Source organism: Abramis brama (genome assembly GCF_963993115.1).
Source record: "Abramis brama genome assembly, chromosome: 7".
Classification (NCBI taxonomy): Eukaryota; Metazoa; Chordata; class Actinopteri; order Cypriniformes; family Leuciscidae; genus Abramis; species Abramis brama.
The window spans coordinates 8,767,515-8,794,946 of NC_139969.1; the positions used below are offsets into that span (position 1 = coordinate 8,767,515).

Below are 27,432 nucleotides of genomic sequence, written 5' to 3' on the forward strand. Positions count from 1 at the left end.
ATCATTTAAGAAAGCAATGAAAGATTAGACTAAACAATCCAAAACACATGGAGAACAGAACACCCAATAATCACATACACACTTTTCCCAGCTTCTCACAATGATCAAGCCCTAATCTCAGCCAGTACAACCACAGACTGTATACTGACTATCTGATGCAGTTGCAGGTAATCCAGCCTCTAAATGGTGCATAAAAACAAAATGAACTGTGGTTGGTCTCTATACATGTCAATCAGACAGTCTCCTCCGGTCTAAACGGCAGTTGCTAATTTGCTAAGTGGACCAGACCGTACGCAGTATCGCAAAAGGTCTGTCAATGCTGGACAAACCTAGCCTTTAACACACACACACACACACACACACACACACACACACACACACACACACACACACACACACACACACACACACACAGGCGTAATGTCCTGAGCTCCAGCTCCCAAGTAATCCCAGAAACCATACATGACAGCACAAATGTAACATTAGCGCAAGCTTCAAAGAGCCAGGTACAGATTAGCTGATCCCTGAAGAGGATCAATAACTGTCACATCTGCTGCTTCAGCTAAAGCCTAGAAAAGCCAGACAGTGTCCACCTTCAGCATTTATATTAATACACGCACACACCCCATCCACAGACAGTGTGTTTTATATATATATATATATTTTGGGCACATTTTTGTGGCCAAAACCATATTGTGTGCAGTCAGGTCAATATCAGAGCTATAAAGAGCAAGTATATGATATCACTACTCTGTGCCTCATTTCACTTCATCTTGTCTTTTCCCCTCCTTTTCTCATCTACAAATACAACACCCTTCTACTCAGCCAACATATAAACAAAATAGGTTGTGCCTGACGTCAGACAAAATCAACAACAGTCAGAAATCACTTTGCTTATGTAACAATGCTAATCACTGTGATTCCCAACAGCTGGAATGACTCACTTACACAAGAGAGAGATCAGCACAGGGCGCCTTCGCCTGTCACCGTATGAAGGGCAGTGCGGAATCAGCTCTGCCTTGGCCCACGATCACCACATCTACTATTGCTCTTTCTAGTTGTATTTGGTCTGATTAATGAACATTAAGGCCAATCCACACCACACTGACAGACGTCGAGTCGACCAACATGGACAATCGCCAGATTATAGCAGGCTACGTCACTTACATGACCAACACCAACAGATGCCAACAGGGTTAACACACTGATCTGACAAAACCAAATACTGAAAATGCCTTCATAACACAATAACAGTATTATTGTGTCCTATTTTTTACAGACTTATCTTAGAGTGTGGTTTGCAGGTCTTATCTGGCCCAGCTAGTCTAGTCTGATGGATTTAGAGACCTGTGTTTAAATGTTAAAAATGAATTTCTCTTTAGTGATTTAAAATAGGATTTCTACTTCCATCATCAAACTTCTATTAAACTGCTGACAACTTAATTTTCATTTAGAACCATCTAAGACCTTTGGAAATTGAAGACATGCACTCTTGCATGCTTAAAAACACTGACGCTGGCATCACCATTCAGATTTTTAACAGTATGCATCCATCTTATCAAAGTGTATTCTTACTTATAATGGATTGAAAATCAGAAATCAATGTGCTGGAAACATTTTTACAGATAAGTTTGAAGCTCAAACACAACTGAGAGTAGGTACAGGAATGATGGAAAAGTAAAAAGGGGTAAAGGCTGAAAGAACAGGGATAGGTTTTCTAGTACACTGTAAATCAGCTCTGAATTTCTATTCAAAGCAACAAAGAGATGGACTTGTGTCGTGGTGAGATGTAATGTACTGTAATGACTTTAAGGAGAACCATTGATAAAACTGATGTGTCAGCATTGTTCTCTTTCTCCCCCGTTCCATCCATCTCCCTCCTTTCTTTCCTCCTGTGTGGATTTGTGATTCAATTTTGTTGAGTGATGCCATGTGGTTGGGTCACAGAGGAGAACACCTCCTTTCACAGCCAAAGAGACAGATTCCCTCTATGTGCTGGACTAATTTAAGAGAAGCTTGGTTCACACTGACCAGCCACATCTGCCATAAAACTCTGAGTGCAACCTGATCAGCTATAACTGCTACTGTCAACTAAATGAGATAGATAGATAGATAGATAGATAGATAGATAGATAGATAGATAGATAGATAGATAGATAGATAGATAGATAGATAGATAGATAGATAGATAGATAGATAGATAGATAGATAGATAGATAGATAGATAGATAGATAGATAGATACCCCTAGTTCACTGTGATAACAAGCTGCACTACTTCCACTGGAAATCACTTTATTCTGACATCATACTGGAAATATGCATATAATATAAATCAGCTTGAGAGAGTTTAGAGCCAGTAGGCCATCACCCTCCAGCAGTGTCATTTCACTGAACACGGAAATTAAAGAGACAGCGCTGTGTTGTGTGTTAACACTGAGGCCACATGAAGGACTTGGTTTATCACAATAACAGTATGGACATTACACTTTTAACAGTTTATCTATTATTTTAACTTATTTGTGAGAAAAGTTTTGCTTGAAAAATGATGTGTGCTATCTTTGTTTAAAATGAATGCCACTTGGTTTGATACTTTGTTTTATAATGTAAGACATTCATGCAATTTTAAGTGTGACTTAAGTGTTCAAATACATTCTGTGGACTGTGTACACACACACACGCACGTCGCACACACACACGCACACACACAGAAACTCAACTGAGCACGAACTATCTACATCAAAACAAAGCTGGATTATCTGTATTATTTATGAACAACTTTGGCTCAGAGGATCAGAAATAGAGAAAGAGAGAAATAAAAATAGCAAACAAGAATACAAGAGAGAATTTGCACTCCAGCTTTGTCTCAAATTACACAGACTACTGCACGAGATGACAGTTTATACTTCTCTTTGTGCAGTTATCTTAATGTTAGCTGATTCTTCAGAGAATTAGAGAGATAACTGGATCGCCCAGAGCTTGTAGCACATCTAAAAATACATCAATCTCATCAAACTCACAGAGGACAAAATATATCTCACTCCCCTGTCTCAAGGGCCTGTCTCTAAAAGACGATGCAAAGAAACTGATGGCATTTGAACAATTGTGATGAAATTCCCTGCTCAATACAGAAATTACAATTGGACATGATGACAGCATCTGTCCTGCTTTACTGTACCTGTACTGATAATATGTGTACAGAATTTTTCTACTCTTATTGGTACTTGAGACTTCTTGGCGGTTGAGTAAACAAATGCATCCTTTATCGAAGTATCTTTACAAAAAATGACCGTGGTAATAATGGTTTTAGATTTATGCCAAATATCAGTATTCTAGTACTGTAAAGCCTTAAAAAACTACACTTAACATAAACTAAACTTAAAGGTCAAAGGTGAATGTCACAAAGACAGTCAAGAAATGTTCGACTGGATCTCCTCTTTGCATCAGATAGATACTGTAGATCAGGGATGGGCAACTTCGGTCCTGGAGGGCCACTGTCCTACAGAGTTTAGCTCCAACCCTGAAAAAATCACCTGCCAGTAATTTTCTAGTAATCCTGAGGACCTCGATTATCTTGTTCAGGTGTGTTTGATTAGGGTTGAAGCTAAACTCTGTAGGACAGTGGCCCTCCAGGACCGAAGTTGCTCATCCCTGCTATGGATGGATGGATGGATGGATGGATGGATGGATGGATGGATGGATGGATGGATGGATGGATGGATGGATGGATGGATGGATGGATGGATGGATGGATGGATGGATGGATGGATGGATGGATGGATAGATAGATAGATAGATAGATAGATAGATAGACCCTCAGTGTAGTCTGTCAAAATGACGGCCGGCCTTCAGAGTTTTCCATCACTGCTAAAAGCATTCAGTCAATAATGGAAAATATTCGGTTAACGTGACCTTTAGTTCATTCCCAAGTAACTCTGACCCATGAACTCGTAGTTGTCAACACGACACTTAACCCCTGTTTGCCTCAGGGAGGACAGAGCCTGCAATTAGAGCACTGTTTGTTCAAAGACACTTCATCTTCTGAAGCACAATGGAAATTCTCATTAGAGGTATAATAAATTTATATCTGAGCCAAAGGAGAAGGAAACTACACAACTATAGCATTACGAAATTATGAATTGCATAACATTTTGTTTTCTGGGTTAAGTAACTAATTTGTCATAGTTGATTTCAACAGATACACACAATCTTCTCACTGGTTCCTTCTGCAGACTGATAATGAAAACCAACCCACACAATGTTGTGTAACAAGACTTTTGAGACAAAGTCTGGTCCACTTTGCAGCTTGTTCTGTTCAATTTGTTGTATTACATTTAAATGCATGCTGATTTTAATACAAAGAAGATTTTGAACCAAACTGACTTTCATTTTATGGCTAACAACAGCTAAAACATTCTCCTAAATATCTTCTGTTTTGTTCCAAAGAAGTAAGAACGTCATACAGGTTTGGAACGATGTGAGGGTGAATAAATGATGACAGAACTATCGTTTTTCTCTGTGAAGGCTTCCCAGCTTCCACCTGCAGCTTTTCCACAGCACTGGTGCTTGTACGATTTTTATGAGGTCGCTGTACAAGCTGAAAGTTTCTCATAAGCAGCATTAATGATCATTATTACGTCAGATTCTCCCATAATGAATGGGGTGAAATCTCTCTCCTTTTCCCACACCTCCCTACAGCTGCTGAGAGTCCAGCCAAACCAAACACGTTCTCTCCTCTGCAAGCTCGCTGTTGTGAATATCCAAAGCGGAGTTCGGCCCAGCTTTAACAGGAAGCCCCATTGAGTTTCACATTTGAGAGTACACTGCCCTTCCAAATCCCCCAGAATGCTCTCGCTGTACTTCCTTTTGATTGTAGTGCATGTAATGACTCTTTCAAGTCTTCCCTCTGCTCTCATCTGGAGAAGCTTTGCGCTTAGTCTCCAGGGGTTAAAGTTAAGCTGCTGTTAGAAGTGTCAGGCATGAGACTAAGACACATGCTAAAATTAAAACAAGACTTGACAATTTCCAAGAATTCACAAGCTCTGGCACACTTACTGTTCTGTCAGAAAGTCATTACATGAACTCCATGTGCTGGTTGTGCTTTGTTATTCTAAGTCATGACTCAAAAATGTACAGCAATCAGGAGTTATAGATTGAATTTAGGTTCTCAGCCAACTGGCATCCAGTTCAGTTTCATAACGTAACTGCTGTAACCATCTTGCTAACTTCCTGCATATACAATATAAAACAAAGCATATGCAACCCTGTTTCATCTCAATAAATAAATACAAACATTCATACATAAAATTTATTTTTCATTTATTTTTCTTTGAGGTGTAAACAGGCTTCCATAAGGAGGTAATGGACCACTCATTGAAAAATGAATGAGCAAATCTGCTATGCTCAATATGGTGGCTAGAAATGGAAGTACTGCTTTCAATTAAATGAGCCAAGTAGGTGTAGTTACAGTATATACCAGCAGAGGCTAACTAACCCCTTAGTTGTATCACAAATGACACACTATACACTTATACACCATGTACTTATGTATGAACTCAACAGTGTAGTGTATGGATTTTATATGATTATTTTGTCATTCAACACTGGAGTCTGAAAAGATAAAGTTTTAGTACTTTGCAATGAATTTACAATGAATCATTGAGGCTAACAGGAAATGTGGTTAGGATTATAAAGATTAAACTGCTTTACAGAGAACACTGTGTGACTCTTGCTCAGAGTCATGGTCAATTAAGCTTCATTGGGATGAAACAAACTGTCAAAACATTCAAATGCTACACAGCACAGGTGTAAAAAACAGAAAAAACAGGTTAAAGTCAACTAAATTGACTAAAGTATGTTATATTAAGAAAAAAAGACTTGCAGTATATTGATAACACCTATTGATGGAAATAAATGTTGTGATGTTATTTCCATCAAGAGGTGCATACATTTTTGGTCAAGATCTTGTATTGACAATGCAAGAGTCCATCACTCTGTAAAGTCTCCTCCAGCACATCCCAAAGACTTTCAATGAATTTAAGGTCTGGACTCAGAGTTGCAAATTCATGAGTGAAAATGATTCTTCATGCTCCCTCCCAACCATTCTTTCATACTTATAATTTTTCAAAATCTACTGGGATTTTCACTCACAACCATTTCTAGAGTTTACAGATAATGGTCTCGTGAAAATATCTCGTGAGCATCAGTTCTGAGGGCAAAAATGTCTTATTGATGCCAGAGGTCAGAGGAGAATGTCCAGACTGGTTTGAGCTGATATAAAGACAACAGTATCTCAAATAACTCAAAAAATCTAAAAATGTTGAACCCTGTATATCAGTATGTGCCATGCCGTTCAGGCTATGTCATGTACGTGTAGCCTATGTACACACAGGTAGCAGCTATGGGGGGAATGTGACCCTTCGTCTATCTCTCTATCTGTCTCTCTCTCTCTCTCTCATCCTTAAAAGGATGTCACACAATAACAAATCCATCAAAAATGTCTTCATCTAAATGTCACCTTGGTCTGTCAAGGTTGGTCCTCTCTCTCTCTCCTCTGGCAGGGCAGCCCTTCACTCACAGGAAGACTGAGAACTACATTACACACCATGTATTACAATCTGAGTCAGTTTGTCACATTTAGTGGCTAGATAATTCAATAAGCCTTGCTCTGGACTGCAGATTTACATCACGGCACTGTCCTGGCGTTATCTGATTTCAGAAGTATCATATTCAGCTGTGGATTGCATCTTGGGAGAGAGGCCAAGGTCTTGTATTGACACACAGTATTATGTTTTACCAATTACCAAAAAACTCAGGGTCTGCCTAAAACGGGACAATTACATTCAAGACAAATCCCTGGTAAGTGATCCACTCTGCTGAAAAGACAAGTGGACCATGTTAATTCACACTGGTCCAGCCTGGTTAGAGATGGCTGGTTCAAAGCTGGTTAAGCTATAGGCCTAGTTAAAAAATATAGTTTATCCTAAACGATTTTTTTACCCACCCTTGTTCCACCTCACCATTCCAAACCTGTGACATTCTTCAATTAAAAACATCTGTTCTTGCTCATATGAAAAGTGAATCACTCTTTTCAGTTGGATCTTTTCAATGAATCAGTTCACAAAACCCGTCTGAATGATTCGTTCACAAATCAAACTCCTCTGTATCTCGATTCAGCTCATTGACTCAATGATTCAGTTGGTGGTTAACAGCTCAATGGAGGGAAAAAGTTCACTAAATAACAGCTTAAATTTCCGTCTGTTTTACACACAAAGTTACTGCATGGCTTCTGAAGACTTGAAATATAATGCATGAATAATATGGACCCTTTTTACTTTTATGGTACTTTTCCAACCTTTTTGAAGCTTGAAAGCTTCAGTCCCCATTAATTGTAATTGCATGGAAAAGAGAAACTAATAATAAGTCATGCAGGTTAGTAACAACATGAGAATGTGTAAATGATGACCATTTAGGCTAAAATGTTTGGGTGAACTATCTAGGACACCAGCATCCAAAACACAACATATGCTTGCTAGCCATGAGAATCTTTTTTTTTTTTTAGCAAAGCATCAGGGAGGGAACAACACATCAAGAGAGAAATTAATAAAATACTAGTACTTCTAAAGTCCAACAATCTGTTTTTCCTGTTTCAAGGGACAGAAAGGACAGAGGAAGGAGTAGATTGCATGAGAGTCTCAGTATCAGTTTTTTCTTCCCTCTTTCACTGCTGCAGTGTTTCTCGGCTCTGCATGACATCAAACACTATGTGGTGAGTTTCAGGCTCCAGAGGGCAGATTACAGCTTAATGCCTTCAACATCTACTGCATCAGCACTATAAACACTTCACTCTGTGTCTGTGTGCATGTGTGGGAGTCTAGGAATACCCCATTCTCAATTCATCTTGCTATGGATTGGAGGATAAATGCACAAATTCATTGTGAAAGCATGTTGTGTGACCCCTAAAATCAATGCATGCAAATCAATACACATTTACAACAAATCGATACAAGATACTATGCATTCTGTATGCACACACACACACACACACACACACACACACACAGCATGAATAAAAAGGGGAATTCTATACTATGCCCTAGAGCAAATGTGCTCATGCAACTTAAATATTGAAATATTCCTGCACAAAGAACTTCTGCTGTCTATGATGTTACCATGGGCCATTTCGCTTTCGAGCAACCATGGTTTGCCTCCAGCAGTTGCACTAGTGGCCGTCATCCAGCGGGACGCCACGGCTCAGGGACCTCATTAGTGCTTTCATGCTCGCCTGTGTCCATGACTTAAACATGACTAATGACAGATGCTTTATGACCACTGCCGACTCTAGAGTCACAGCTAGGGGGCGCTACACCTCATCATCAAGGTGAATGGGGTTTGAGAGACTTCAGGTGATATCCTGTTTGAGTAAATACAAAATATTTGCTTTTATACAATATTAAAACTTATAAATAATAATAATAATAATAATAAAGAACTGAGTGAAATTGAGTTCAGAAGGGGGATTCGGTCAGTTGGCAAATAAATAAATAAACTTTCATACAACATTAAAAAATGATCCATTCTAAATTACATACAATTTTAATAAATAATAATATTAATAATAATAATAAAGAGAAACTATACATTACATAGTTTAAATAAAATATACATATAAATATATTTTCATGATTAGAATAATTCATTTATTATATATGATTTATAGCCCACATGAGCACCATGGCTCAATATGCTATAGGGGGCGTGTCTGAAATCGCATTCACAATTCCCTACATTAGTCCACTAATATAGTTCACTTGAGGGATTTCAGACACTGAGTGTGCTGGAAGGGCTTCCGCTTTTGTACAGTTTGTGCTTGCTTTTGAAACTTAGCAAACTGGCAGCTCCAGTCGTAAGATGAAAATATTTATCTTGAACTCTGTCATGGAAACTATGTATAAACCTTAATAAAAAATTGAATGATCAATTAAAAAGGAATTTATACCTGTAAGATGTTACGCTGTACCCACATTGGACCAGCGGCTTGAAAAGTGTATGGATGCGTGATTAAGCTCCGGGCGCCATCTTCTGGTCAAACACAGGAATTCATTCGGTGCGTGACTCTCACAGTTATTTATGAGTATTCTCTAGCCATTGAGCGTACATCGGTCGTACACTCGTTATTGTGGTGCATTGCGGGATTGAATGAGTGCACTCGATAACGTCTACTATAGTTTCGGACACCACTACAAATGGCTGTTCCTCAAATAGTGCCCTGTTTAAGGGTATGGGGGGGGGGGGGGGGGGCAATTTAGGACACAGCCTCGCACTGACTAGCCAACCAATTTGTCAATTTTTTTAAGTCATCCATATATTAAGGATCGCCAAATTGTCCAGTTCTTGAAAAACCTAGACTTACCGTTAATCTGATAAGGTGTGTTTGCAGGGACAATTCCAGAAATGTGATCTATGATTGGAGCATATTAGACAATTATATGCTCTCTAACTGTTTTCAATTGCATCAAAACAGTTTGAAAGATTTTACAACATGATAGCCTTCACATTGGGTGTAACTCAATCTACTATACAAGGAGGGTGAGTACAAAGGTGAGTTGAACTTGGCTTGGTTTCCTAAAATGATTCCTGATATGAGCCTAACAAGAACTGACAGGAGCCATCTTGACCTGATCTGTCACTGAATCACTCTTGAAATGAGGTCAGGTAGAGATTATCGTTGTGTATTGTCGTAACTTCAGGCTCTGGTGTGGGTCGCTCAGCTTGTTTGGGCCATTAGCAGGGTGTGCCACAGTTCGCGGAGGTGGGAACCCCACTCCGGATCGCCAGGGGAATATCATTACTCACTTCTGAGTAAAACAGAAAGCATGGGGACTGATAGAAGACAGCTGCTTTTGCATAAGCTTTGTGGTGTTCTACTAGATAAAACACAGTAAACATAAACACTCACATGACCATGGGCCAAACGTTGCTCTCACAGGGTTGGTGTCAAGTTCATCTCAAATGAGTCAGAGAGAAAGATACAATCCAGCTGAATGTTCAAATCCAGCCTTAAAATATTCAAACGAAGCTTTCCTATCAAAAATTAAAGACACAGCCTGAATGAAATTCATCCATCTGAGGTTAATGCCGACTAGCAGCTGGAGAGGAAAGAATGGAAAAAATCGAGAAGAGTTGGAATAATGGGCGATTCCATTAATATCACAGAAACCGCTAAAGAAGATCTGAGTCTGTGTCCAGATTTCCTGTCCAGCCAGCTGACAACAGTCATGCAACTTTAATATTCACAAAAACCAAAATCAGATTTCCGCAGTTTTACACATGGGAGGACAAGTATGTCAGCTCTTGAGTGGAGAGCCAGAGAAACATCAGTGCTAAAGAAAAAGCTGCAGTATAATTGCAGAACATTTCCTGGGGGAAACTCTTGACTCTGAAACAATTACTTTCAATTAAATCTCATTGTCTCCATACGGTTGAGAAGTTATAGGGATAGGGGTTTGATCACCATCACTTAGACATGTAAAAGTGTGCTGTCTAAACACAGCCCACACTGGCAATGTTAACATGTCTGATTAAAGCGATTGTAGCGATGCATCACTCTGATTGAATGCGTCTGGACATGTTGTACGTGTTTATGAGGATAATATCTCCATCACATTAATGTACAGTAACTAACGTCGGATTTCCACCTCTATTAATCTTCTAAATGGAGAACACTTTCTGATCATTAGGGAATACCGGCCGGGATCAGCTCGTGCGTCATGCGCAAGAGGATGATGGGTAAAAATACATTCAGGCTGCAGTGCTGAGCACAGAATCTACAGTGATAGAAAAATTCAATGAAACAAAGAGAAATCAAGGTCTTCTGTGCGTGAAAGCACCTTTACCACACAGAACACCTGGCGAGGTTTATCTTTTCAACTTACTCCTTAAACATCAAAAGTGAAAACTCTATGCCCTCATGGAGCAACTTTGGATGAGACATACAATACTCCACCCTGACAAACACACACCAGAAGCAACTGCAGAAAGCTCATAATCACCAGTAAATCTCTGTAACCATGCCACACACTCAAACCAAATGACAGCAAAAAAAAAAAAAAAAAAACAGTCTAGGAAACTGTTATGGAATCCTGAGTCATGGAAAATTATAAAGTCCAAAGACCTGTGGGAATGTCAAATACATGTGCAAGACAGGAGATATATATACAGCCTATATTATCATAGCATTCAGTTGACCAGTAGGAATTATTATTAATTGTATACTTTGCCACCTTTTTAATATTTGTATTATTGCACTTTGAATTACTGTATCATTGTGTTGTGTTTGAATGAAGTTGCTGATCATAGCATAAGATGAAAATACATTTTAATCGCAATGTAGGTACTTGCATTAAAGTTTGCCTTTGTATGCAATGTCTCCATTCACAACTGTCATTCACGCTGAGATCTAGAATAACAGCAGGACTGATTCACCTACCGGATATTTCCGTTTGCGGGACTCCGTTCAGATTGAACCCCTTGCTGTTGTAGAACTGCCTGATGTCCGAGCATGTCTTGGGTTTACTTTCCCCGAACACCAGCCCGGTGAGAGCGCACAGAAGCACCAGTACGACAAACCCCATCCTGGACAGAAGAAAGAAGCGTGATGTGCGAATCAAATCCAATGGCGAAGAGCAGCGGACAAACGCATCCACAGCCAAATGTATCTGCCGTTTCCAAAAGCGCACCGGTTCGCTCCCACGCGCTGTGTCTTATTCAGTGGCAACAGCTTGAATTAAAACGGAGAGCGCGATCCTGTGTGAGAGATGACGGAGCGGAGAGGGAGGAATGACACAAGCTCACGGGAGCTCACAGTTCGGAGACGCTTCTGTGCGCTCGCGCTCGCGTTCGCGTTCGGTCAAGTGCGAGGCGGAGCGGGGCGGGCGCGCGAGCGAGCGAAGGCACCAACTGCAGGGCATCGGGTTCGTCTGCCACTGCCGCCGCGATCCTCCACAGGATGTTGCATCAAATCATCCCGCTGGCCAATGAAGACGGGATTCCATTTCCCCACAGGCTCTCCTGTAGGACAGGATAAGGATCTCTGAGATTCCTTATGTAATTTAGTGAAACTCTGGTTTTGAGCTGACTTTGACATGTCATTATGCTGGATTTTTGTCCAGTCCAAAGGGATAAAGTAAGAACTTTAAAGGATTCAGTTTGGAATCGTACTTTGGAACCAATCCTAAAGGGAATTTGCTTATAGGATTAGGACATAAAAATGAAATGTAGGCTATACACTGAATGCATCCTGGCCTTGCTTACACCTGATATTAACATCCAAGTGAAGCAGAATGACACTAAATTGGGTTTAATTAGTTTTTAAAATTCAACCACTTCAACCACAAATTCAAACACGTGACCTCATTGACCTCATTGCAGCTTGCGCTATATTGTCAATGTTAATCTCTGTTCTGATCCCAAATAAGAACAAGGATTTTAACCTTTCCAGTTAGGCCTATGTGCGACTTAAAAAAAAAGAAAATCAAGAAAAATATGGAAGAATACCGTTATCAATTAGAAAATAAAAATTTTGCATTTGAAAAAAAAAAAATGTGTTAAAACATCTTAACATTTGGAGATCCGATCATTTAAATCACAGCTAACAATCAACTAAAATTGCTTCCTGTTTGGTGTTCATGGAAGGTCAAGGTCAAGCATGTTGCATTATGGGATACAGTGATTAACAATAGGCCTATAATAAAAATCTTAAAGCAATTATAGAATCTTAAATATAATCTAAATATAATATAATATAAAGTATTTGTAAGATTAAGCTAAACATTCTCAAATAAGTGAAATTCAGGTTTTTTGGACTAGGGGAATTATCTTCCTTTCTACTGGCCGCAAAAACGCCTCTCAATAGGAGAGTTGGAAGATTATATTGAATTATTTATGAGGTAAATAACAAGGTTGAGTCCCAGCCTCTCTATTTCATGTTAAATGTAATACTCTGCCATATTTATTACGGTCCCAGACTGTCAACCCCTCTGCGGACAGGCCAGATCTTGACATGCTTCAAAGATGCAGTACATTTTTGAACAGGCTGCAGCTCGCCTGTGACAATACACACACCCGTAGTTATTCCTTGACAAGACGCAGTGTTTTCTGAGTCATGTCTGCGGCCTCCAGTTTGACAAATCTGACAGGAAACACAGAGAAAATACCGGCCCCAGGGCCACAAACAAGAGTCGACGGAATATTACAAAGATAATCCAGGAAATGTAGTGCTGAAAAGAGAATAAAGGAGAGCGAATATGAACAGGTTAGTGAAAAACAGTGGCACACTTACATGGGTGAGCAATAAGACATTATACTTGCATAACAACTGAGCGGAGCTGCCAGGGACATTTGTGTGAGTGAATAGCGGGGTGTGGCCGGTTAGAACGCTTTCACAGAGAGGCACACAGTTAGTTAAATGCTTCGCCCTTTCTTTCCTCGAGCAGTTAAGATAATGATTATGTTGTTTCTGTTATGTGTGTGTGTGTAAGAGCAAAATTGCAGTACACAGTTTTGTTGAAACTCATGTACATTGCATGATGAAATATTTTAGTTAAAATAGACTCTACAAATTTGGAACAAACTCAATAGAAATCTCAATTAGGATGACTCCATTAAAGTGCAACTCAAATGTACATGTTAATGTAGCACACTCATGGTTGACCGAATGTGCTGTACAATTCACATATGCTCAATGCAGAATAGAAAAGACAATACAGACAATACAGTAAATAATGAATTTATAACTTGTTGAAAGCTAGTGAAAATAAACTTAAACCTAGGTAAGGAGGAGGCATTTCTACTGGCTCAATTCACCAGCATTATATGATTTTCTCAGAGCAAACTGAACAGATGCCTTGATGCAGTTTTATATGGCAGCCTGTGCATAAACATGGAGTTTTTCTGTTGAGCCTGAGAGACAGCGAGATGCCATTTCAGAGAACGAGTGGAGCAAATTCAGCTTATCTAAACAAGAATAGCAACAGCGGTGGCATATCCTCTCCTACAGAAGCAGAACTCAACTAAGCAGAGCTGAATTTCATGGTGCAGTTATTACCAAAGGTCCATCAGATTTGCTGGTCTTGACCCATGCACTGGTCTCACACTGGACAAGGTTGCCTTGTGGCATTTTTGTGTGTTGTTCAGCTTGCTCTCAGTGAGTCAGGCCCTGGGAGAGCCGAAAAGCCACTGAATGCAGTGGTTTGGGACCTTTGTTCAGGTCCATCCGGTCATGTGATCAAAGCCTTTTGGAGAGGGCTGACTCATCCATGCCCACTCATCTGACTGGTCATCACAACATAACATGTCTGATGTCACAAAAAAGACACATAGTCAGTCTGACAAAAAAACGAATGATTGTTAATATGAATCATCTACACAGCTGAATCTTTTATTAGACTCTTCTGATCGGATCTGGAGATATTTGTAGAAAGATGACGTAAAAAAAAGTAAATTTATACCATTTGACAGCTGATGGGTTTTTAATGAATGATTAGAGGTCTTTCATGGGTCAGAAGACTCAAAGCAGATCTCAGTTATGTGACAAAATTTCTTAGAAATCAAACAGGCCACAATAGAGTGCATATAAAGGAGATAAAATGGACAGTGAATTATACGTTTCAAAATGATACAAAATTAGAGAAGATTATTCTTGATAAAATGTCAAATGTGAATTCTTCTAAATGAATTACTAGTTTATTAACGCACTACTTGAAAATATTTGTTCTACATAAAAATGTTTCCAAATATAAAAAGATGTATCCAAAGATAGCTGAATGTGATATTGAGAAACACTGAATGTGAATTACCATAAAAAAAAAGTGTAAATGCAAATAAATGTAATTTTGACAAGAAAAGGGACATTTTGTAAAGGCAAACTTCAAACGTTGGCATGAAAACAGGTCATAAGCTTGGATTTTTTGAAAGATTTTTTTTTCTTCTGCTCACCGGGGCTGCATTTATTTGATCAAAATTTTAGTAATGATCACACGGTCCTTCAGAAAAATGCTGATTTGCTGCTCAAGAAGTTGAAAACTGCTGAATTATAATCTTTTTGGAAAACATGTTTTTTTTTTTTTCTTCTTTGATGATTAGAAAAAAACAGCAATTGAAATAGATTTTTTTTATAACAATGTAAAATTATTTACTGTCACTTTTGATCCATTGTATCCAATGTATCCTAGACAGACAGACGAACTGATAGATACAACTTTTCATCTGTGAGAAGCGCTTGAACTGCTCTTCCTGGCTTTATTGCCAATATGACACAGAGTTCTGAATGCAGAATCCAAAAACAAAGCACTCTGCTAAAGGAAATCAATTTCCATTTGAAACCATTATATAATACTATTTGAAGTTCCCTCTTCACGGTGACGTGGGCTTGCTGACGTGGGGTATTGTGGTCGAGCCCCTGTAGGGCTGAAGTGGTTGCCGTGGCAGGTGGTGGAAGATCTGCTACGGGGTTGTGCTGCAATAATTACACAAATAAGCTTCTCTGCCCATGTTTGCTCCAGACAGACGCATTCAAGTTTTATTGGATCTGACCATGAAAGAGCCTTCTGCCTAATGAGGAACAGGAGCCATGTGTGTGTGTGTGTGTGTGTGTGTGTGTGTGTGTGTACTTTTACGACTATCTTTGTGAGCACCAGTTTGAGTGAAGTGAGGACATTTTGGCCGGTCCTCACTTTCTGAGACCCCTTTACAGTCGTGTTTGAGGGTCAAGACTTGGTTTTAGGGATATGGTTATAATTAGGTTAAGGGTTAGGGTTCGGGTTTAGTCAGGCACTTAATTGTGATAGTTAAGGTGAGGGTAAGGAGCTAGAGATTACATTGTGTCATTGAACGTCATTGAGTGTGTGTTTGCGGTCGATTACTGAGCTATAGTATGGAGACAAAATTGTCCCCAGAACTTTGCTAACTTTGCTGATAAAAACTCCCTTCAGTGACATCCAAGAAGGAAAGATTTCTTTTAGGGCAGGGCTAAAATTATTGTAGAATTAGTCATAAGCTCTGTATGATAACAATGATGGTATTGGTGTGGTACAAAGGACAAAGATTTATTGATGTGAAATCAAGGGAATGATGGTTTAGGCCCTCCTCTTTACACACACACAAACGTTGGGTTTTCTTATTTAACTGGTCCTACTCGACCTGCTCCAAGCGGGATTCGAACCGGGGTCTCTGACGTGGACGGCGGGTGCTAACAAGGACGCTAAAGACTGCAGCCTAGCGTCAGTCGCTAGTGAGACCCTTGAGGCCAGAGGAGTGAGGTTATGCACAGATCTTACTGGCCTACGTCCGTTACACATGTTATGGGGACTCTCCATAGACATAATGATTTTTATACAGTACAACTGTATATTCTGTCCCCTACACCTAAACCTACCCGTCACAGAAACATTTCTGCATTTTCAAATTGTCTAAAAAGATCACTTAGTATGATTTATAAGCTGTTTTCCTCATGGGGACCAAAACATTTCCCCACAAGGACAAGGCTTCGGATATTGCCATCTTTGTGGGGACATTTTGTCCCCATAACGTAGGTTTTACCACATTTGGGCTGAAGAGTTTGAAGTGAAAAATAAACAGAGGTGTGACAGCAAATAGAATGACGATGCACAAACAACGAAATATGAAAGCTGAGAAGTGTTCAGCAAAAAAGTGAGATCACATATATGAAGTAGCTAAAGGAAGAAAGAGAGAGAGAGAGAGAGAGATGGTAGGAATGTGTTGGTGTGTCTCCAGGCATGCTGGCATGGAAAAGCTAAGTAATTACTGAGACAGAAACCACACTTCTGTCCCACACTCCTTAGAGTGTGGGACGCACACACGCTCGCACACACACACACACACACACACACACACACACACACACACACACACACACACACACACACGCACACCACAAAACGAACAACTATCAAAATGACAAAGTGACTCACAAAACTACTGAAAGCTCTGTAACATTAAAGCCTTTTTAAATAATTATTTACAGCATGTGCATGTGACAGAATTCACAGTGGCCAACATACACTCTCTCATACACAGAAGGTTCTTCTATAGAATCCTGCGAAAAACCACTTTTGAAACCTTTTTGTTTTTAAGAGTGTATTTAGACACTTAGCCACATTATGAATGACTCTGCAACATATCAAACCAAATGGCATCTGCAAACAAATAATACCAGAGTTCTCAGAATAAACTTCACTGTCCTGAGCCATTTACTTTTAACCAACTGGTCCCAAAATTATTTTTAGTGGGTGCATGAAAGCAGTCCCCCTCAAATTCACACAGAAGAGTAACCACGGTGGTAGTTCATCACATAAAATATGGACATGATACACTAACGTTTGACAACCAGAAAGGGTCCAGAAAAATTCTCTTAATTGTCATTTATCTAATGTAGTGATGTTCGTATGTTAAAGTATGACTTATGTGTCCAGATACAAAGCAGCAGCGGGAAGAGTCCTGCCAAAGAAACTGAGTCCTGGGGTATAAACCAACAGCCTGGAATACACAACATGCACACGTCATTTGATGAAACGTACACACAGTAGCATAAGGCTTCTTAATAAACAGTCTGTTTGTGTTTGATCTGTTTTAGCATTCTGGTTTTAAATCGTGACTTGACTCCCTTGTTCACTTTGCATCCTCCTACAAAACTTTCCGAACGATTGAGATGTTATTTAATGAGAAAAGTTAACTTCTTGTTGTGCGGTGACATTTTTATGGAAATAAATGGTTTTCCCTTAAATACAGCTCTTTTAATGAAAACAGATCATGTTGGTTTCATGCACTACTATTCCAAAGTATTGGGTCGGTAAGATTTTTTTATATTTTTGAAAGAAGCATCTTATGCTAAGCTCAAGGCTGCATTTATTTAATCATTTTTTTGATCAGTAATATTGTGAAATAGTATTGTAATTTAAAATAATGTTTTCTATTTTAATATATATATTAATATATTTTATTCCTGTGTTGGCAAAGCTGAATTTTCAGCATCATTACTCCAGTCTTCAGTGTCACATGATCCTTCAAAAATCATTATAATATGCTTTGGTGCTCAAGAAACATTTCTGATTATTATCAGTTGAAAACAATAATTTTGTAGAACCTGTGGAACTGCATTTAAATATATATATATATTATATATATATATTTTTTATTTTATTATTTTAACTAATCAAAAGTCTTTACCGTCTCTTTTGACTCATTTAATGCATCCTTACTCAATAAAAGCATTAATTGAGCTTAAAAACATCTTTCTGACCCCAGATTTTTGAATAGTGTAAGTTTTGAAAACTGTTCAAGAAAAATGTGTTGCAATATTTTCCTTGAATACGTGTGAGTGTAAACAACTTAATCATTATTTTCACATGTAATGCAGGTATTCTCAACCACTTTGGCACATTTTTCAAAACAGCCTTAACATTGTCTATACTGTAAGTGCATCATGTGAGCCATGGTCAAAATCTAAATGTTTTATCTCCATGGAAATATTTGTTATATACAAATTGCATGTGTTTTCTACTTTTTAGTTGACACTGTCTGTTTTCTACACTATACAAAAATGTCACTTTTGTCTAGCTGAATGCTGTTGTGTATTACACTGAGCTTTTTACGGTAGATACACATTTCAGCAGTGATTTACTAGGAAAAGTTAATACTGTAGTAGGCTACACAAAAAGAAAATGGACATTTGGTCACACTTTATATTAGGTGTCCTTAATTACTAGGTCCTTACATCAAAAAATAAGTACAGTGTAAATACTTTTGCTACTATTGAGGTGGGAAATGGGTAAGGTTAGGACATGTTTGGTGGTATGGGATGGTTTAAGGCTGATTTAAGGGGTAAGGGATGGGGCAAAAGATTTAATTACAGCTGTAATTACATGCAGGTATCAATATACTGTAAGTACAAAGTAAAAACATGTATGTACACAATAAGTGCATTGTATCAAATTATTAATTTAAATGTTAGTACATAGTAGGTAAAGGGGTGATATAATGCCCTTTTCACAAGATGTAAAATAAGTCTCTGATGTCCCCAGAGTGTGTATGGGAATTTTTAGCTCAAAATACCACAGATATTTTTATATAGCATGTTAAAGTTGTCACTTTTTGAGGGTGAGCAAAAACGCAGTTTTTTTGTGTGTGTGTGTCTGTCCCTTTAAATGCAAATGAGCTGCTGCTCCCAGCACAGGGGGCGGAGCTTCAACAGCTTGTGTCCTTTTACCTCACACAGACATGCACTGAAAATTTCTAAAACTTTTAGCCTTTTATGTTCAAACCGATAGATGGAGAGACTCAAGAAGAAGTGACAACATGTAGACAATATTTCTGAATGGTTAGTTGGTGAATTTATGTAGCTTATGTGTAGTTATCTTCTAGGCATTGATTAGCATATTCTGTCTTGATAATCTATAAATCACATGATGTCACTTACCCGGAATCTGGTGTCGTCCCCACCAGCCGTTTGTTGTAGTCCTTAAAAAGCAATTTCTGTCAAAGAAAATATCTCCCTTTGTTTTGAACTTTGAGCGTTGTAACTTTGCAGATGTTGTTTATTCTCAAACAGCAACATTACACACTAACTAAAGTTAGAAAAGTGAAATCATAATCAACCACCCCTTTAAAGACAACTAATAGAAATTGAGACCGAACATTTTATTTATGAAGCACATTTATTTTTGTGGAAATGTGTTACATGTAAGCTGAAAATTCACAGCTTTTATGATAAATGCATATATAAATGCAATAAATACAAATAAATGATAATAAATGCATAAAATAAATGAAACAAAAAATGAATGCTCATTATAAAATAGGTGTAGTCACGATATTGCATTTACAATGCATTTTTCAATAAATTAATATCTAGGACAAAAATATTGAGTTTACAGAAAATGTGGCTGGAGACACCAGGTCGAGTAGGACCGGTTACATACCAAACAGTTGAAAGTGTTAAGAAGAAACATACAACTGGAAAGAAAGAGGACACGGGGACAGGGAGGAAGAGTTAAAGAGAAGAGGACCACAGCATCGGTTTCTCACAAGCTGACTGCTATTATAAGATATTGTTAATGGCTCGCTGACATTTTGATAAATGGATTTTTCGTCACATCTCCTCCATGGCACTATAAAACGCTTGATAAATCTAAGTGTTTGTGCCAAACAGTCTGCCAAGCTCAAACAATCTTCTCAGTCCAATTAAATACACATCTAAACCATTGAAAAGGATCTACAAATAAGTGTCATATGCCTTGACAATCTCAAGATATTTTGTAACAAGAAAGAGCTGTTGAGGCCTTTTGTTCTCAATTAAAGAAAACGGCTTCATGGGAAAATCTTTCTCGTAGCCGATGTACGCTTACGAAAAAATCAACCACACACCACAGTCTCAGCAGAACACAACATGCTTCCTGAATGATTGAGCAAAGGTCTGCCACAAGCTAATGACCTCTGGATAACCATAAAGCCAGGCGGTCTGAATGTGAATAGAGCAATGTTCATGAGAGTTGGTTTTTAAGAGTGGAATAGTGCAACACTGAGACACAGCAACATAAAGAGCATGAAGTGTCATTCCTACCGGCATTTATGCCACACAATTTAGTCACAGCCACAAGGAACATGGGGGAAATTAAGTTTAAGTTTTAAATTTTGGTACAATCTCTTGAGAAAAACAACATTAACACTGTTATTAACCCTGTGTTGTTGGTCTTAAAGGTACTTTGCATAATTACTAGTACTTCTGGCAGCAGGTTGAATGCCATTCAGAACTGAATTAAATTTCATTTAAATTTCTCAATCTAAAATGACTGAATTTGAATTGATGAAGCAAATAGAATCCAGAACGGCAATTGTAATTTGCCATTTGAATGTTGACACACACAGACATGGATGGATGGATGGATCATAATTCATTTATTATTCCTACTTTTTTTATCTATAAAAAAATTTTCCTTACAAAAAAAGCCTACACTACTAATATTCGTTCAGAAGGTTCAAAATGTTTGAATTATTACTCATTGTGTCATTTAATCCATTAAAAATCACCAAATTGAACTCATTATGTCTTTGGAAGGCGTTTGTCTTTCAAACACATTAAAATGCAAAAATTCACCTTTCATTTTTACATGCAATGCAGGGATTCTAACTTCTTTGACCTAATTTATTTACTTGAAGTATATTCTGAGATTTTAAGTTAATAAGTTAGGTCAATAATATTAAGTCAATAATAAAAATATAATAAATAATAAAATTAAGTTCACGGTTCTCTGATGTCGGTTAATAGTCACATGACATGTAGGTAAAAAAACAAATATATTAATTTTAATTAAAACATATTATGATTTAATAAAAAAAATAAAAAAATGTATTATTAAACTCACAAACTCCCAGCAGTTCCATTACAAACTTTAGTCTGGAAAACCCTGGCATAGTGTAATATTTAATACACTTCATATTGATAAATATTGGAATATATTTTCTTTCTCTTTTTTATTTTTGAAAATTTTGTTTCAATATCTTGAAAGATTATCCTCTTAATGAGTTAGGTAAAAAAAAAAAAAAAAGACCTTAAATGTGTACTGTAATGGATTACATTACTAACTACAATTTTTGTCATGTAATTTGGAATCAGCAAGTAATCTACCCAGCACAGTGAATCACCTTTGTTGAATTTCTAAAATCAGTAAAAAGTGAGTGAGTGAGTGAGTGAGTGAGTGAGTGAGTGAATGAGTGAGTGAGTGATCGATGAGTGAGTGAGTGAGTGAGTAAGTGAGTGAGCGAGCGCTGAGTGAGTGAGTGAGTGAGCGATGAGTGAGTGAGTAAGTGAGCGAGTGAGTGAGTGAGCGAGCGATGAGTGAGTGAGTGAGTGAGTGAGCGAGTGATGAGTGAGTGAGTGAGTATGTGCTTCAGGCAGGAGGGCTGATCTTTCTCAGTATTGATTGGAGGGTGTCTCTGGCGCTGAGGGGGGTTTGGCTTCTCTGCCCCTGTATTCTTAAACACACTGGATCAATGAGACCACAAATCCCCATCTTGTGCACTCACGTATGCATGTATACACAAGGGAATGTACAGTTATTAGCTCACACACATAGAAAGAGGTGGATGAATAAAGACAGATAGATGTGTCAGACTTGCATTTCCATTTCAGAGCGAACTGTCCAAGCCTCTGCTCTGCAAAGAGAGAAAGACAAGGAAAAAGAATCAAAGAGAAAGAGAAGCAGTGTATCTCCTATGAAAGATCTCTTTCTTTTAACTCCGCACAACTCTGTGTACACACTAACCATTCATGTGTGTTTAATGGGCTCTTTTGTACTGGGAGAACTGGGAAAATTTACAAAACTCCAGTGGCTGGATCCACAGAGTGAAGAATCACTGATATCTGATCCGCTTTGAGCTGAAACGATGCGGGGAATGCAGACTTTCAAAGACATATTGAAGAAGAAAGACATTTGAAAGACGTTCAAACATTGATTCATGTTTAGTGAGTAAAGTTTAAAAATAGATGCTTACAAGCTCTGAGGGAGGAGAACTCGTTGATGACCATAGAGTCACGAATCGGTTAATATGTAAAACGAGTTCTTAAGTTGTTTTAGGCTCCCTGAGGACTATTTCATCTGCAAAATATGTGAGACATTTCTCACAGTAATGCATTTTCCCAGGGAAAAACTTGGGAGATGCTGCAGGGCTTTTGGGAAAGTGTTTAGAAAATAGTTCAGAGATGCTTTAGAGTCATCAGTCGAAATAAATTTCCATATATTAGATGCATTTCACAAGAGAACAATATTCAGTTGTCTTTGCATATTAAACACTTCATGACTCCTGAGGAATTTGTTCTTTCTTTCTTCTGTACTATCAGGGCTGCGTGTAACTCCACTTTTAGACATACACTCGTGAACTTCACTAAGCACTTCCCCTAGGGTGAATCCCTGCCACAATTTTGAAGCGCGTTCAACTTCGTCAAGTGGACAAGTGAAGTTTATTAGGACAGACCCGGCCTCGACCTCTCGATTTTGACAGAGGGAGCGAGTCTATTTAAAAAATGCACTTCAGGCAGATCCATAGACCACAATGCAACATGACTCTGATGTCACAGCAGATCATGCTTAATTTACCCCCACCTCACACAACTCTAGTGTATGATATTGCCGTTATTTTTACTTTTGACAACGTAATACTTGTAGCTTCTTTAAGCTGACTGTTATAGTTTATTGTAATGTTATCATTGTCAATCTCTGTGGGGGGGAAAAAAGATAGTGTACCAGTCAAGCAATTATGAATATAAATATTTTTTTCAAGTATTATTTATTTTAATATCTTCTTATTATGTAATTTTCATTTCTATGGCTGCATTCGAAATCGCATACTTCCCTACTATATGGTAGGCGATAAACAGTATGTGACAAAAGAAGTATGTCCGAATTCACAGTACTCATAAAAGAGTAGGCAAAAACCCGGATGACCTACTACTTCCGGTGAGATTCTGAAGTGTGCATATGATGGACACTTCACTGTCCCATGAGGCCACGGGAGGAGGATTTGTGAATAGCAGTGAAGCAGCGCAACTGATGCTGGTAGGTCACATGATAATGACAGCATGGTGAATGTAGTACGTCCAGATTACATTCATACTACACACGTTCACATTATATAGAACGTAATTTTTTAGTGGTTGTGGAGTAAATACTTATTCAAAATAAGTACCTACTCAAGAGAGTATGCAATTTCGTACGCAGCCTATGTTCCTACTTTGTCATGTTCCTGGCTATATCATGTGAATCCCCTGTTCCTCATGTGATCATGTCATGTGCCTCTTTGCTCAATGTGTTATATTGTAATTGGCTCTGTTCTTGTCTTTATAGCCCTCAAGTTACGGGTCTAGCTTTGTTTCTTGTCATCCCTCTGTTGGTGAGTTTGTCAAGTCTGTTTATGGTTCATGTCCAAGTCTGTTCATGTTAAGTTCAAGTCAAGTCACCATTTGATTCGGTTTACTCTTTCACCATTGTTAAATAAAACTGCACTTGGGTTCACTTCAACTTGCTCGCCTATAGTGGGCTATACTGTACATTACAGTAACCATGTCTAGAACATACTTTTTTGGGGGGGGGTTGGTATGGAGGAGATCCAGTCAGATGATTTAATTCAAATTTCAAATTCAAATAATCAATAATAATGGTAAACACATCAAAATGATCATAATGAGAAACACGTCAACATGATAATAATGATTTCTTAAAATATGATGATGACATTTGATTAAATGATACAACATAAGTGAATGATACAATTTTTTTCTTTTTCTGATTCATCAGGAATGAAATAATTAAAGGATTAAAAGGGATTTAAGCAAATAAAGAAAAAGTTCTAGGTAGTCAATTTGAACTATTTTCAAAACAATATTTTATTTTAAAATAAACACATTCACTCTTATTTGTATATGTGTATCATATGTCAAAAGCGCAAAATGTTTCTTGTTTCACCACATTCAGTTATGATATGAATTGGCCTACATTAATCATGTAAATGATAGCATATTTGCAACTGAAAAAAATTTCATAAAAAAGGTTGAGTGGTTTGAATCAATGGATATTACTGTTGGTAGGTGAACGTTTCATCATAGAACAGCTATCAAATATTAAATATTTAGCTACTTACATCTTACAACACAGAATGCACACTTTCACTGCTAAAACTAAAGAGTAATGTTGGAATTCACACTTGTTTTCTGTGAATAAGGCCACCTTCTTGGATTTGACTGACAATCTCAAACAATTTGACATTGACGATGATTGCTATTAGACCACAAAGGTTACCCAGCCCAACTTTTAAACAATTTGGCCATTTCTAATTATTGGGGGGACTTGTTGTCCCCCTCAATGCCAATGGTGGATATTGCCTATATATATATATATATATATATATGATTATTATCTGATTTAAATAGTTGACCGGCATGGTATTTTTGGTAAAGCAGGATGACTATTGTAGACTTGCTAGATGCTGGTCTTATACCGGTAATATCAGGTCAACTCAAAAAAGCCATTTTTGATCCTGCAGTATGATTTTATTTTTATCCCTCTTCAAAAATAAAACAAAAACACAATAAATCATTGTTGTTTATATTAGAAAAAGAAACATAACTTTTGTTCATATTATAAAAGAACAGGGAAGTTCTATTTTGCTGTCTACCTTTGTCAAGATAATATATCATCCATGTCTCATTTGCTCTTTCTCTCTCGTCTATCATCTCAGTCGCTCCACAGAGCCTTCATCCGGTCGTAATGAGCCCATATTGAGCCGAATCGTTATGGGCCGCTCCTGTACTGTATTACTGAGTGTCTGCATTCCACAGAGTGATAGACGGATACAGAGATCATCACACACACACACACACACACACACTCACTTCTTCCTATTTCTCTGCTTCAAAAGCTCCTCCAATCCCTCTGTCTTTTCATTTAATAAACTTCAGACTATGTCCACATTCCTGTGGGATAGACCTTTATTATCTTGCTTTGGACGCAGAGCTTAACAGTCCATGTTTATTTCCGTTTGCCCCTCAAATACTCATATATGAATTAATAGTTCAACCCTCCAGCTACTGCAGAGACTGAGAGCGAGACACGTAAAAGAAAAAAATAGATAATAAAGTTGAAGTGCATCATCTCTAGACCATTCTACAGTTCTCTAGTTCTGGTCAATTTCACTCATGAGCTCATTACTCTATGAATAGACCCAAAGGAAAGCTCAGGAGACATAAAGGATAATTCATCCAAAAAATGAACATTTTGTCATCATACACTTATGTCTTTTTGGATGTTCTTTCTTCTGTAGAGTACAAAAAGAGATTGTCCAAGATACACTTTTCCATAATGGAAAAAAATGGTAACACTTTTTTTTTCATGATCCACTTTAGACATACTTACAAGTAACTTTGCAACTACGTCAACTAACTCTCATTAGAGTTTTAGTAGACTGTCTGCTTAATATACTTTAATAACACTTTATTGTGATGCTCCACCAACAGACATTGCATGTAATTACAAACATACAACATGTAGTTGCAAAGTAACTTATAGTTAATAGAATGTCTAAAGTGCACAAAATAATGTGTAACCATAAAGTGACACTGTCCATACAAAAGTCTTGAGAGCTATGATGGAAATTTTCATCCGTTTCACAAATGTCATTCATGCTTCAAACAATAGAGAGAATTTCAAACCATGTGCTACATGCTTTGAGGCCCAAATAAGCCTGAATGTGATTTGAGAGCCACACTGTTCTAAGTTATGATTCATATTAAAATGAAATGCAGAAATTATGTACTTCACCGTTAAGTATCAACTTTGTTGCCAAAATTTCTTCTAAAATTCCTTAGCGAGAGAAATAAAACAGACATAAGAGCTCAAGGCTATAAAATTTATATATATATATATAAATCCAGGTAAATTTACTGTAAAATTCACTGTAAAAATAAGTTTCCAGTATTATGGGATATTGGTGCCTGTATATTTTACAAGTTATAACCATAAATTTTATTAAGATAAATATTGTTACTATACCAAGCTACTTTTTACCTTAAAATGAACCGATACCCAACTGTCCATAAAATATCATCAATACTAGTATGGCGGACTGGGTCATCCACACAAAGACAAAACACAACACTAAAAAAATACAATAACATTACACCAAAATGTAACACAAAACACTAATTTACATTATAACAAAATAAGAAACAAAACTGCTTAAACAAAATATAATCATATGCAGTTTTGGGGAAAGTTACTTTTAAAAGTAATATATTACAATATTGCGTTACTCCCTAAAAAAAGTAACTAATTATGTTACTTAGTTACTTTTTTATGGAATATAACGTGTTGTTACTTTTGCGTTACTTTTTCTCACCTGGGCTGGCTTCCTTGTTTAATTAAAAAAACAACTAAAGTTCTATTTTTGGCAAATGTAAAGAGAAGAAGGTAAATGAATAAGCCTCAGGCTGAAGGAAATGCAAATTCATATCTGTACAGTAGAGGGCGCAGCTCAAACAAACCTTTCAGCTGTGCTGCCATTCTGGATTGCAGAAGAATAGGACACAGGAGAAAAAAGTTCAACCAACACTCTCGCTACATCCAAAATCAAATACTTCCCTAGAATCCCTACTTTTTTAGTATGCGAAAAATAGTACACCAAAAGAATAGTATATCTGAATAGTATTTGAAAGAAAAAGAAAAAAAATAGGCAAAAAGTCCCTGGATAACTTACTAATTCTGCCGAGATTTTGAAGTTCGCATTCGATGGACACTTTATTATCCCATGAGGCCATGGGAGGGATTTTATAAATGGAAGTGAAACGATGCATGCTGACGCTTGTAGGTCAT

At 37.7% G+C, this 27,432-nt stretch overlaps 1 protein-coding gene across 1 annotated transcript in view; it reads right to left on the reverse strand.

Moving 5' to 3' along the window:
• The window catches only part of gpc1b (glypican 1b), a 79,154-nt gene extending 67,066 nt beyond the window's left edge, over positions 1-12,088 (reverse strand). Inside the window, exon 1 of the mRNA XM_084120372.1 lies at positions 11,487-12,088. Coding sequence (XP_083976498.1) covers positions 11,487-11,631 — 145 coding nt within the window. The 5' untranslated portion in view covers positions 11,632-12,088. The remainder of the gene's footprint in view (positions 1-11,486) is intronic.
• Positions 12,089-27,432: the final 15,344 nt, after the last annotated feature.